Source organism: Hyperoodon ampullatus (assembly GCF_949752795.1).
Source record: "Hyperoodon ampullatus genome assembly, chromosome: 9".
In the NCBI taxonomy this organism is placed as follows: domain Eukaryota; kingdom Metazoa; phylum Chordata; class Mammalia; order Artiodactyla; family Ziphiidae; genus Hyperoodon; species Hyperoodon ampullatus.
Genome location: NC_136922.1, coordinates 106,245,510 through 106,258,762, shown reverse-complemented (window position 1 = coordinate 106,258,762; position 13,253 = coordinate 106,245,510). Strand labels below are relative to the sequence as shown.

Below are 13,253 nucleotides of genomic sequence, written 5' to 3'. Positions count from 1 at the left end.
TAAATACTCCCATGACCACAGGCAAGATGATACAACCCCTGGGCTTTGTTTCAGAATACTCCAGGAAAAAATACTGGAGATGGGACAGGAATAGCAGTGGCTGACCGAGCTACAGGGGAGTAGATTACATTCGTCTTTCTACTCTTGTGTGTATTTGAAAATGTCCATAAGAAAGTTTTTTAAAAATGTGCTTCCACAAGAAGGTGCTTTTGCAGAAAGTAAATTATGACTTATGGGCTGGTGTTAAATGTGATAGTGATGCCATCTAACTGTTTTTTTCCAGGTCTGTGTGAAACTTCTACTAATCACACTGAACTCTAGGAATGACGGTGCTGCTAGTTAGAGGAGAGACAAGTCACAGCCCCCAAGGTCAATGTCTGCATTTCTGTCTTCATGTTTCTTCATGAGAAGAAACTTTACGTCTCTTGTTCATACTGCATTGTCTCATGTTTGATATTTTATTGAAGATCTCTTGTTTGGCATGACGAGCCCCAATTCTTTCTATAGGTGAAGCTGAGGAGTGCATGAAACGAATTACTTTTGTAGATTTTGATACAAACAGGCTTGGCAGGAAAGCATTTAACTCAGTAATAGGAAAAAAGTGAAGACATTTCATAAATGAAATAAGGATTTAATAACGTGTACTGTATATTTCATGCACATATACAAGTATAGTGTTCTGTTTGATAAAAACTTGATTTGATTTCATAGATACTTGATTAGTCATGAAATTAAGAAAACATATTGCTGCAAATTCCAGGTTAATTTTTCTGGGCTGTATGGCTATCACTGAAAGAAGCGAACTCACTTTATATCAGGAATGAAATTTAAATTTCTAGAAACCTTAAGTTTAAAAACTTTTTAATTTCTAAAATTTAATTAAATGCATAAAAAACAGTGAGTACTTTTACAGGGAACAGTAACTATATTGGCCTTTCTGATGCATACATCCTGAATTCAAATGATTTAGAAAGTTGATTTATTATTCATATATTTATTATCATGTAGTCTTAAAGGATGATACCAGTGACCATGTTTTGTTTTGCTGCAAACTCTCCTGTCGTGCCTTTGTTTCTTAAAGACTTTCACCTAACATTTAGCGTGTGGATTTTACTACTAGCCTACCTATCATTCTTTCTATGGATGTTTTTGTAGGTGTGGAGGTGGAAGGAGAGGTGGGAACTTATGGAAAATTGCCTTTTGACCACATTAATAACAGAGTGTAGTAATAATCTCACTCTTGGAGATTTCATTGTCTCTGTTAAGTTTACATTCATTGGAATATAACTTTAATCATTTAAAAGGTCAGGACCTATTTTACACTTGTTTTAAAGAAGAACTTCTCATTGTTGTCTCTGAGAATTTACTAGGTAGGATGCTTATACTTTGTTATGTGGATTATGATTTGCTAAGAATAAGCCAAGACTAATGAATCCATTTCACTGAGGAGTGGAGAGTGGAATAGAGCAAAGTCCCCAAAACAAAAACTATTTGCCATATGTTACCTGATGGCCTAGAAAGCACATTACTTAAGCCACTCAACTGACTCGTCAGGAGGAAACAATTCTTACATTTAGAAAAATTTGCCAAAATGAAGAGAAAGAGGTTTCCATTCTTCTCCTTTTCCCACCTCAACTCTTATTAAAAGTTAGATTTTTAAAGTTAATTTCATTTATTTGGGAAAACTGAGAAGGTTTGTGATTTTTTGATATGTCTGTAGCTGGCTAAGTAGTATAGATCCTACATATTATAACCCAATGAGGCTGCACTGCATGCAACTGATAAAAAATGGAAATAGGATTTAAGAATAATTAGCATCATTTTTCTGTAGGGTAGTAAAATTGTGACTTAAAACATAATCCCTATAACTTTAGTAAACTTAGCTATTTAAGTTTAATTTAGTATTTCAAAAAATGAGTCATAAACATTTTCCTAACTTAGGCTTCCTTGGTAAATGCACTAAACTGTTTCTTCACGGGAACATGTAGAGACACTGGCACGGAGTTCCCTCGAAAACCATAACATTCGTGATTGTAGAAGTGTCGGCTGCGGTCCTTCCATACCCTCCATGGTAAATCTGACAAATTCTCACATCTAGACAGTGCTAATGCTAATCGTAGAATTTAAGAGATTTTGGGCTTTTGTTTCCCACCTAAAGGACCGTGGGGAGGTATGCCTTCCCTCCACTCATGGCTGTTTCTCATGGATATTGAGGCTTCTGCTTTGACTGGAGAGAACCAAACATCTTGCCTCTGATGGGGAATATCTTAAGGTTTTGCTAAATAGGGCTTTTCAGTTTTTTCTTACTTCCCAGTAAAAATAATCTTGTCTCTTGCAAGATTTTCAATATCTCATGACTTAGATAATTTTTTTCTTTCCAGATCGAACGTGTTAAACGCATGTAAGGGTTTGTAGTTACTGATTAACACTACATTTGAGCGAGCCACTGCATTTCTTATGGCTGCGATGACTCTTAAGTTTCCCTCTGGGTGTGGTGAGGCTGCACTGCTTTTGCTAATGAACAATAATGAGAGAGTAGCTAACTGCTGGCTTTGCCAGGCCTGCAAACGCATTCCTGACTTTTAATGACTTTTATTGACCAAAAACAAAGCAAAAGCAAAAAGCCAGAAAAAAAAAAAAGGAAGAAAAAGAAACAAAACAACACCTAGAGTGTGACAGAAAAGTTTCTTAGAGTCCATGAGAAGCACCTAATTCTGGGTCAGAAGAGAATCTCGGGAGAAAAGGTGGGGAGAGGTTTATAATGCGTATTAAAATAATGTGGAGAGAAGATGTGTTTCAGGTGGATGATTTCAAATCGTACTTTTATGAGATGGTTTTTTTGGGTCTCCATGGAAGACTTCTGTGAGCCTCTTCTCATAAAGAAAAGACCAAATTGGCTGAGATGAACAGCTTATATTTTGTTATGTGGATTACGATTTGCTAAGAATAAGCCAAGACCAATGAGTCCATTTCACCGAGGAGTGGAGAGTGGAATAGAGCAAAGTCCCAAATGGGAGAGATCAATACTTGATTTACTAAAGCAAGCCCTAAAAAAAAAATTCAATAACTGGCTATATTTTTTATACCTATTTCTCTGCTTGGCTGATATTTATTCATATATGTAATAGCATTATCTAAATAAATATTTTAAACTCTATATCAATCTTAAAATTCACATTGTAATGGAATATGAGAAAAAAACAGTCTTTGATGTGATTGTGTAGCCTGTTTTAAAATCTCATACCAATCTATGAGCTAATCTTAAATCTTGAAACCCATTCAATGGCATATTTCATAGTTTTATACCAAAATGCAATTAACAACGATATTATACTGTTACAATAAAAAGGATACCCATTAGATATGTGTGTTTTTATTATGATTTTTAACCTATAATTTAATTTCCCTTTATAAGTTTCTTAAATTCCTCAGGTTATTTGCTATTAGAGCAAGGAACCAAATAAATAAAAGGTCAAAGGCAATGAATGAAATTGAAAGTCGTTGCCCTTGAATTACCCAGGAAACGAGGCAGGAAGTGGCGTGGTTCCCTCTGGGACTCGTACTTGCTGCCCCTTGCTCTAAACATGTATTTGCTGTGGAAGCAGGATCCACTCTTGTTGTCCATTTTCAAGACCTGCCCTGCTCAAAGGAGACGGTGATTAAATTTAATATAATATTGGCTCACTTGTCTTTAGGGCCATCACCTGAAACATCAAGCTTTGCTTCCTAAGGACAATTTGTGGAAGTGGAGTCTAAAACATCAGATACAGGTCTGTGCCCTTCCCGATTCTCAGGGGACTCCGGAGATGGATGGGTAGATAGAAACATAGGTACGTAGATGCAGCCTACAGACCTCCATACATAGATATGAATATAGTCAGGACACAGACAGGTCCGCTCCAGGGTGATCCCAGAAAAAAAGTGTCCAGAAATTTCTTTAATTCCTTAAGCGAAAAAATTATTCCCATCTTGATTTTCAAGATTTTCGAGAAAGAAAAAATATACCCTACATCATAACACACATAGAAACACAACAGCAAAATATTTATGAAACATATTCGTTAAGAAGTTACTGGAAAACAAAAAATGCTCTGAGGTTACATGGGAAATGTATTAGAATGTTATTCTAATATGGCTTATTATTGTGGAACTCAGATTTCAAGGAACTGTGGGTCAAAATTGTATCCCCCCCACCAAACAATAGCGCAAAGTAGCCCAATACATAATAGCCCAAAAGAATGACGTAAGCAATTAAATATGTAAAATAGAGTTGTATTGCATTGAACCACAGTGTCGGACAAAGTTCCTGAACTGCCAACTTGGTTGATCTATGATGCAAGTCAGAGGCATACATGCCTTGCTTTAGAGCAGACAAAGATTCTCGTAACTTCTTTCTCCTTTCGGGATTGTTAATAAACCAACATCTAAGGAATGTAAGTTACATAATGGAACTTTGGAAACCCAATGTCAGCTAATTAAGTGTGGCTACGACTCGGAAAGATCCTGTGAGCGATAAGTTAAAATATTAATACCAATTTCAAACTTCTTGAATAGAGAGGTTGGCACCTGAAGAGTTAGAATGTATCCTCACATTTTATATTAAAGGTTTGCCTCAAAGCTGCTTTCTGAACAAGTGGGGATTTCTCTGCTGCATGTTCTCTGATATCAGCCCATGAAAGGTGACGATAATCCTGGGGGTGACGCCATTGTCCACAGAGAGAGAGAAGATTTCAATCAGGTGATCTTCATTGTCTGATAGAAATGATCTTTATGGCTTTGTTGTTCTTCATCAAAGGGCCCTGATTAAGCATCTTCATGCCCTGTGGTTTGTAGAAGAAAGCAGAGAACCAAAAAATAGACTCTTTGGTCCCCATTAAAAATGGACCCTATTTAAAGCAACATGGTATTAAAACAGAGCAAAATCTAATACAAATGCAGCTTCAATAAGTGTTATTAAATTATTAGACCTTTAGGTGAAAACATACCCTCGAACTGCCTTTATATGCAATCAAAGCTGTGATTAAATATTAATGCCTTAAGATTAAAGGGTCACTTGAGTGGGTTTTTTTAAGCAATACCCCCAAATGGTGAACAGCAGATGTTGCATATTAGCTCCATTTTGTACACTTTGTGGGCACTGAAACCTGGACCAGTTTTGAGAGTGAAAACCCCAAGGGTCTGGGTCAGCTGTAGATAGGCTGACCCGTGTGCCTGTAGGTGTGCTGTGATTGTTTCATGTCAACCGTTCTGGCATCCTCCTCCTGGGGCTATGCAAGGTCCTTCCACAGAAAGAGAAGCATCTGGAGCCGCGTTTGTGTTAAAACAAAGCCGAGGACAAGCTGCTGATTGTCCATTCGGATTAAGGGTACGATACATTCAGCCCTGAGAAAGGAATACTCTTTTCTTGTTTAGAAATCCTTTTCCTTCTTCTTAGTGTCTGAGGCTCAGATCCAGCAGAGCCTTAGTTTCTGTCCTTCCTGTGACTCATTCCCAGCAGTGGTAGCTCCCTTTCTTGCACTAACCGGGCACTGAGGACCTGCAGCCACCCCAGGACTCAGGGCCCAAGCAGGGGGACCAGAGACCCTACTCCTCTCCGGTGAGGCTGTCACGTGACCCGCGCAGAGCCCCAGAGCACGGGCACTGAGGGGGCGCCCCGGGCAGGTGAGGGGAGCGGGGCCCGGGGCGGGGCAGCCCCTTGGTCGTCTCCTGGGTCCCATGGGAGCAGAACTCTCCGCTGGCCAGCGCGTTGGGCTCACACAAAGCCTTGTGAACACAGGGAGGCGGGAGCTGTCTCCCATTTGTTTTCATTGATCTGAACCCCGGGAGGCAGCCTGGCTGGCGGCCCATCTCTTAGTCTGGCAGCAGAAATGGAGCTTCAGAGTCAGATCTGAGTTAGCAATGTGCCCAAACCTACCTGCTCCCTGAAGCCCATCAACCACCCGCAGACTTGGAGCAGGCGGGCCCGTGACCTGACTCTGCCCCGCGATCCAGGTGGCCACGTCAGCCGGCACCACTGCCGGACGCCTGGCACCTGCCCTGTGTTGGGCTCGTTTCATAGTCCCCATCACGACTCCCCCCCAGTCAAGCCCTCCAGAGCTGAGATGCCCCTGCTCTCTGCACACCTGGCTGTGCCCAGCTGGCCCCTGCACATGACAAGGCCCCGTGGTGGGTGCTGAGAGGGACACAAGGAAAGGTGGCCATGCCCGTGAGCAGGGCACCCTCCATGCCCTGTGGAACGGGACCCCGATGTGGGAACGGGGAGGTGAGGGTGGCCTCGGCAGGGTCTTTGGCATGAGAGCTGGTGCCTCCTTGGGTGGACCAGGACTGGTCTCCTGTCTTCCTCCTGCAAGGGTCACCTCTTCCCAGGCGACCAGCCCCTTTGACATCAGCAGTGGATGCAGAGACGGAAAGGGCCCTGCTGGAGACGGTGAGGAAATGCTGACACTAAGCCCTGCCAACGACAGCATCTGGATTTGGAGAATGTATTCTCCTGTCCGTGGCCTTTGGTAGGAGTGAGAGAAGGAATCTGATAAGGCAAGGAGATCATGAAGCCTGCCCGGTGCCAGACGCTGAGGACAGAGGTGTCTTCACCCCGAAGCCCTCAGGGACACCTCAGTGGAAGAGCCTCCCTGCAGGTGGACGTATCCTCAGCCGAGGGACAGGGAACGGCCTGATCTCAGTCTGTTCTTGGTTTTGCAGCAGGACTGGCAGGAATGCTGAGGGGGCCCCATCCGGCCCCCAGGGCCTCCACATGCACCCAGGGGCCACGCCAGGGCTGGACCTCCTGGGGGACCCACCATCTGGGCTTTCGTGGAACTGCAATCATCTGGGGGCTTGGGACATGGGCATTACTTGAGAGTCAAGCGACACACAAGCTCAGATTGGAAAATTATTTCATCTAGTTTTGGTAAATTTCAGTACAGTAGAAAGCACTTAATTTTTTTAAGTATTTTTCTTTTTTAAAAAAAATATTTATTTATTTGGCTGCATCGAGTCTTAGTTGCAGCACTCGGGATCTTTCATTGTGGCGCGTGGGCTTAGTGGCCCTGCAGCACATGGGATCTTAGTTTCCCAACCAGGGATCGAACCTGCATGCCCTGCATTGGAAGGCAGATTCTTAACCACTGGGCTGCCGGGGAAGTCCCCAAAGCATGACTTTTTATTGGGTACTTTAGATTCTTACAGAGCTGAGGGTGTATGAGGAATTGGATGCTCTGTGATCCCTTTAGAGCTTTTATGTTTGTGTCTGATGGTGCACCTGTGACCAGCCTGTGTCCTGGCAGCCTGGCAGGGGGAGCCTCCCACAGCCTGGGAACTGAGGGACCCTGCCCAGCGGACTTTCTTTTATCTACGGGTCACTGCGTGGACCTCCAGCCTTGTTCTGCTGCTTTACCTGCCGGCTCGGCCTCTGCGGTCGCGAGCCCCCTGAGTGGACACTGATGGTCTTTCTCCCCATCCTTCTCGGGAGACCACATCCAGGACCACCTAAGTGCCTGTTGCCCCCTGCTCTCTCTTTCTGGGGCCCACCGGGGCCACACCGTGGAAACCCTCGGCCCTCTGAATGTTCTGGAGGTGCCATTCAGACCAGAGCAGATGGGGCCGGGACAGGTGGGTGACCGTGGCCACCTCAGTCTGCCCCGACTAAGAAAACTGCAGAGAAGGGCATTTCCGCCTCTTTAGCGTGCCTTTCCTTCTTTAAAACCAGACAAAACAAAATGAAAACCACAAAACCCCCTACATTCTTTCTTATAAGTAAAAAGAAATACATGTATTTAGAAAACATAGATTTTTTTTAAAAAGAAAAGAAAACTTTTCTCAACTTCATCACCCAGCTGATTGTTTACCTCATGTATGCATGCCTGTGCACATATGTGTGTGGGTACATGGATGTGAATTCGACGTCTTTCCTCCTGCCCCGTGACTGGCCTTTTCACTTAACGTGTTGTGAGATCCTTTCCATGTCGTTCCATCTTCTTCTACACCATGAACTCTGGGGGCTGCCAAGTGTTTACCTCCTGTATCACACACGTCACATGTATTTAATCTCCTATGTTAGGTCATTTAGATTATTTTCAATATTTTTATTATTGTGAACAAGCAGAGGAGAATTCTGGTGGCTGAGTCTTTAGAAAATTCAAGGGAATTCCCTGTGGATGAATCTCCAGAAGCGGGAGTGCTGGCATAAGGGCATGTGAATTGCCCTGGGTCCCCACATGGCCCTCATGAGGCAAGTTCCTCACGGTCCAGGGAGGCCTTAGGTCCCTATTACCCACGATGCCCTCTGAGCCCTAGGACACCACCCGTCCTCCTGGGGAGATTTGGCATCCAGGAGAGCCCTGCCCTGTTGGGCAAATTCCTTTATCTTCAGTCCAAGGACAACAGAACATGGACCAACCCACACCAGCCTGGAGCGGTTCCCGGGCTGTGGGCTGGGGAGCTGGTCACCCAGAGTCGGGCTGGGCCACGCCACATCCCTCCCCATCTGCCCTGTGAGTGCCCCATTGCTCTGATAACTGCAGCGCTGGTGGTGAACATGGCACAGCCCTTTACAGTTTACAGACCTCTTCCAGGGGCACCATGTGGTGTCACACTCACAATGACCTAGTTTGGAAGTACAGTTATTACCTCCACTTGGAAATGAGGAAACCAGGAGCTGGGACTTCCCTGGCGGTCCACTGGTTAGGACTTTGTGCTTCCAATGCGGAGGCCCTGGGTTCAATCCCTGGTTGGGGAACTAAGCTCCCACATGTCGCGCGGTGTGGCCAAAAAATTAAAGGAAAAAGAAACCAGGGTCTGGAAAGAAAGTGTGACCAGGGTCAGAGGCCCAGGTGTCCTGACTGCAGCGCCAGCGCCCCCCTGGGGTGCCTGGTGTCTGACGCGGGAAGTGGGTCCAGAACCCCTAGGCAGCCCCGCACAGTCGTCGACACGAGTTTGCTTCACCACGAGCAGGACTTCGGGGGTAGCACCCCGGGCTTGTCCAGGGCCACATGTCTCTAAGATCACGACAGGGAAGCGCATGGCAGTGTGGCAGAAGGACACCGCCCACTGTGCGCTGCGTGGGCGGCAGGGGCGGAGCACCAGACAGGGCCGTGCCGTCGACTTCGGGTCACCGACACAGACGGGCGCTGGTGGCTGATGCGGTGCCCATGGGTGCCAGCACAGTCAGACCCGGGAGGAGTGCCCAGACGCCATCCTGCAGGAACTGGCTGCTCTGAACACGGACGGGTCAGGAAGTCACCCCAGAGCCCTTTAGCCCCCAAGAGCCATTTCACTGAGTTCATCGTTGCAATAGCAACACTGTTCTCTGAACTTGCCTTTCCTCCTTTTTGCCCTAAAGAGCCGCTGGTCCTTCAGCAAATGTTCAACCCCCTCAATACCCCTCTAAGCAGAGCCTCTTGACCTTTTTTTTAACGCCATGGCAGCCCCGGGAACCCTCCTTAGACAAAGATGTTTAAATGCGTAAAATGAAATACACAAGACCTCAAGGAAACCAATTAGATTAAAATAGTTACAAAATATATTTTAATTGTGATGCGTGCTTCTTTACTGATACGTTAACTAACAAGGTCCAGCAGCAGGTCTAATCACTGATTCTGAAGCAGCAGACACAGAGCAGAAAGGATATTATTATCTGCAACAATTGTAACATGATACAAAAATATCGTGGTTTAAATTGGCAACAATGTCACAGGCAATAGGATCCTGCTGTAGCATCATTATGTCTATTTCATAATGAAAAGAACTGGTAAATTTCAGTTAGAGAGAGATGAGGAGAGCAAGGATGAATTTTTCCTGCCGAAATTCACAGAACCCCGGTGAAGAACTCCTGCCCTAAAGCAAATAGAAATAAGCAGTCTTGTTTAGAGGACAAATGAGGCACAGAGAGGCTATCGGTTTGGTCCGAGGCCACACAGCAAGTTAGAGCCCCACTCTGGTACTCCTGTCAGAGGTGCTGACCAGCTGGTCTGGCTCAACTTCTCCCCTCCTTAGCCTCCAGTCTTAAAATGAATACTAATCCATGATTTCATCCTGAAATGCTTCCAAAAAGATCAATCGACTACATTTGCTACTATTAGTAAAGCTACAAAACTTTAGGAAATGGAAAAAGCTTTATGGATAATACAAAACACAAATCCAAACCCCATAAACAGACTTGCTCTACCAGGGGGAATTAGAAGATTCCTTTCAACTGAGAAAAACCCCCAAAAATCCAACTACTAGTGCTCTTTTTTGGGGGGAGCACTGTAAAATTAGTAACAAGGCTGCTTGAAGAAATCCTTCAGACCAACATTCAGATTTAAAAGAAATATTTACAAATAAGTCAACTGTAAGCTCCACCTACTATGTTTTGGTGGCAAAGGGAGATGTGACCATTGGGTCTTCGGGACCTGCATTGCCAGAATTCCTTACAAAATTAAGAATTCTGAGGGACGTATACCCCCCAAATAGACTAATTTCATACTTTTCCAGTAATATATACCCAAAAGAATGGGACAGCACATGATTATTTCTTCATCTAACTAATAATCTAAATGAAAAGGTGGGCAGTTGGACTCTTTCTCCCTTTTCATAAATTAAAAGTCGATCTTCCCCTGAATTTTCTCTTCCTGTCGCTTTTTCCTACATCCCAGGGCAGCAGGGTTACTGACGGATGGACAGTCATCCCTCCTTTACCCAAGATGCTCTGAGCGTCCCAGTGAGCTCGCACGGAGGAAGCTGACCCTCACTGCCTCTGCCACTTCCTTGGGGCTGTCTTCCTGTCCCACATCCCCCTGGCATTTGCATCTCTGCTGCATCACCTTTCACCATACTGCCCCCACCCCAAATCTACCTCCTCCTCCCCAACTCCTGCTCTGCGTCTACCAGCCTTCATGGACGAAGAGGGCTCCTAGCCTGGCTCCCGCTGCCCCCATCCTCCCAGCACCTGCCCCCCATCCTCCTTGCTCTCTGCCCCCATCCTCCCAGCACCTGCCCCCATCCTCCCAGCACCTGCCCCCATCCTGCCAGCATCTGCCCCCATCCTCCCAGCATCTGCCCCCATCCTCCCAGCATCGTCCCCCCAATCCTCCCAGCATCTGCCCCCCATCCTCCCAGCACCTGCCCCCATCCTCCCAGCATCTGCCCCCATCCTCCCTGATCTCTGCCCCCCATCCTCCCAGCATCTGCCCCCATCCTCCCAGCATCGTCCCCCCATCCTCCCAGCACCTGCCCCCATCCTCCCAGCATCGTCCCCCCATCCTCCCAGCATCGTCCCCCCAATCCTCCCAGCACCTGCCCCCATCCTCCCAGCACCTGCCCCCCATCCTCCCAGCATCGTCCCCCCATCCTCCCTGCTCTCTGCCCCCTCAACCTTCTCTCACAGCCCGAGTCCCGCCCCTTCTTGCTTCCTGTCCCATGTGTTTTCTCTCCAGTGTTGACCCTTCCCACTCTCAACGTTATTCCTGCTCCTTCCAGGTTTCTTGATCCCAGTTTTCAAGTGTGACTGCGTATTTGAAAAGCAGGCTGAAAATATTGTGCAATGATCTCCACAGCAAGTCTAGTACCTCCATCACCTCACTTCGTGACCACGCCTTTTTCTCGTGATGCGGATGTTCAGATTGGCTCTCTAGCCGCTTTCCTGGAGGCAGCGCGGTTCTGTTCACTGTGGTCATCAAGCTGCACATCACGTCCTTCTGCAACATATACAGATACTGAATCATTACACTGTACACCTGAGACGAGTATAATGTTACACGCCGATTACATCTCAATAAAAATAACTATGTAATCAACAAGAGGCAGGTGAGTGGTGCTGGGGAAAGAGCTTGCAACAGAGGGACCCGGGGAGACCTTGGCCCCGGCGGTCAGCTGCCATCCTCCCTGGGCACGAAGGCCTTGGCTGGATGGTTGCTCAGGTCCTCTGATGCCTGCGGTTCTGTGAAGTTCCGGATGCCACTGGCCGTGATGATGCCCGTAAGTATTTGCTCTCGTGGTTGTTTGCGGTCCTCAACCTGCCCTGTCCTGTCTGTTTCAGTCACGTTTCTGTCCCCAGGTCCCCACCTGGCCGGGCTGGGTGTCCGAGTCCCAGGCAGCTGCCTGCCCTCCCTCCAGTGCCCTCAGCCACGTCCTGAGAGCCCCCAAGGCCTTCTCGGTCTGGTCCTCGCTCTCTCGCTCAGATGCTAATCGGCGGCCTGTTCTCCCTCCACTCCTCCTCTCATCCTATCAGCTCCCTTTGCTCTTCCAGCCTTTGTTGGATTGTCTCCTCTTTTTCCTTTTGTCTGTTGGTTCCCTAAACTGTTTGCACATTAAAAAAAAATTTCTGTCTTCCACGTCAGCCCACTCTCTCCTGCTGTATCGCAGCCCACAGCCGTGTTTCCTGCAGCCTCATGGATGCCTGAGGCCAACCATGGCAACCGTCGGAAGGGACGGGCGGTGATGCCTCGGATCAGCCCTTCCCAAGCCTCAGCTTCACCTCCTTCTTGGAGGAGGGGCTAGAAGCAGCAGCCCAGGACTCCGGGGATAAAGGAAGAAGGTTCTAGATACCCAGCCCCGAGTCCAGGTGTTTAGGCAGCTCCCCCTCGGGTGCTGCTTGGCTCTGGGGCCTGCCGGGTGGAGGGGAGTTTTGGTGGAGAAACAGCTCTTTGCTCTATAGTGTTGCTAAAAATTAGCAGCAACTGTAAGCCAACGAAAACAACTCCTTATCGCTGTGGAGCAACCCCTGCGCCAGGAAGAGCTTCCGGCTGGGCCCAGGGGCCCCTCTGTCCTTCACATTAACACGTTCTGACAGGTTCCCTTCTCGGGAGAGCTCAGCCCCCTGGAGTCTGAGTCTTCCTGACTTCCCGCCAGGGCTGCCCCATGTTCTGTAGCCTCACGGTCCCCACCGAGCCCTGCGGGCAGGGGCAGGACGCAGCCTAGTTCTGGGTCCTGATTAGAAATTTAGAAGAGTGGCTCTGGTGAGAGCAGGGGCCCCTTCACTCCCTGGGATGCGCACCCTTTTCTCCCTGGGCTGAGCGCTTCCCACCTGGGAAGGCTGAGCGCACAGAGCAGGCGGCCGAGCGTGCAGGCCGGGCGGCCACTGGGGCGTGGCCCCTTCACCCTTTGCCTTCTGGTGGCTTCTGAGCCATGAAGTCCTGGTCAGTGGGGCTCAGGACGATCCCCGGAGCGGCGGGGGGTGGGGGGTGGGGCGGGCCCAGGGCCGGGACGCTGGGAAGGCGGGTTCCCCAGCTACTGCTTCCTGTTCTGAAGGATCCCTCCTTCCCGGTTTCCTGGTGGCC

General features: G+C 47.5%; 1 protein-coding gene across 1 annotated transcript in view; it reads left to right on the top strand.

Annotated features, from left to right (window-relative positions):
- CNPY1 (canopy FGF signaling regulator 1) overlaps positions 1 to 321 on the top strand; it is a gene marked incomplete at its 3' end in the record, with an annotated part of 37,749 nt that extends 37,428 nt beyond the window's left edge. The window contains 1 exon segment of the mRNA XM_079710925.1: positions 284 to 321. Within this exon segment, the coding sequence (XP_079567051.1) occupies positions 284 to 321 (38 nt within the window).
- Between the last annotated feature and the right edge of the window lie 12,932 nt (positions 322 to 13,253).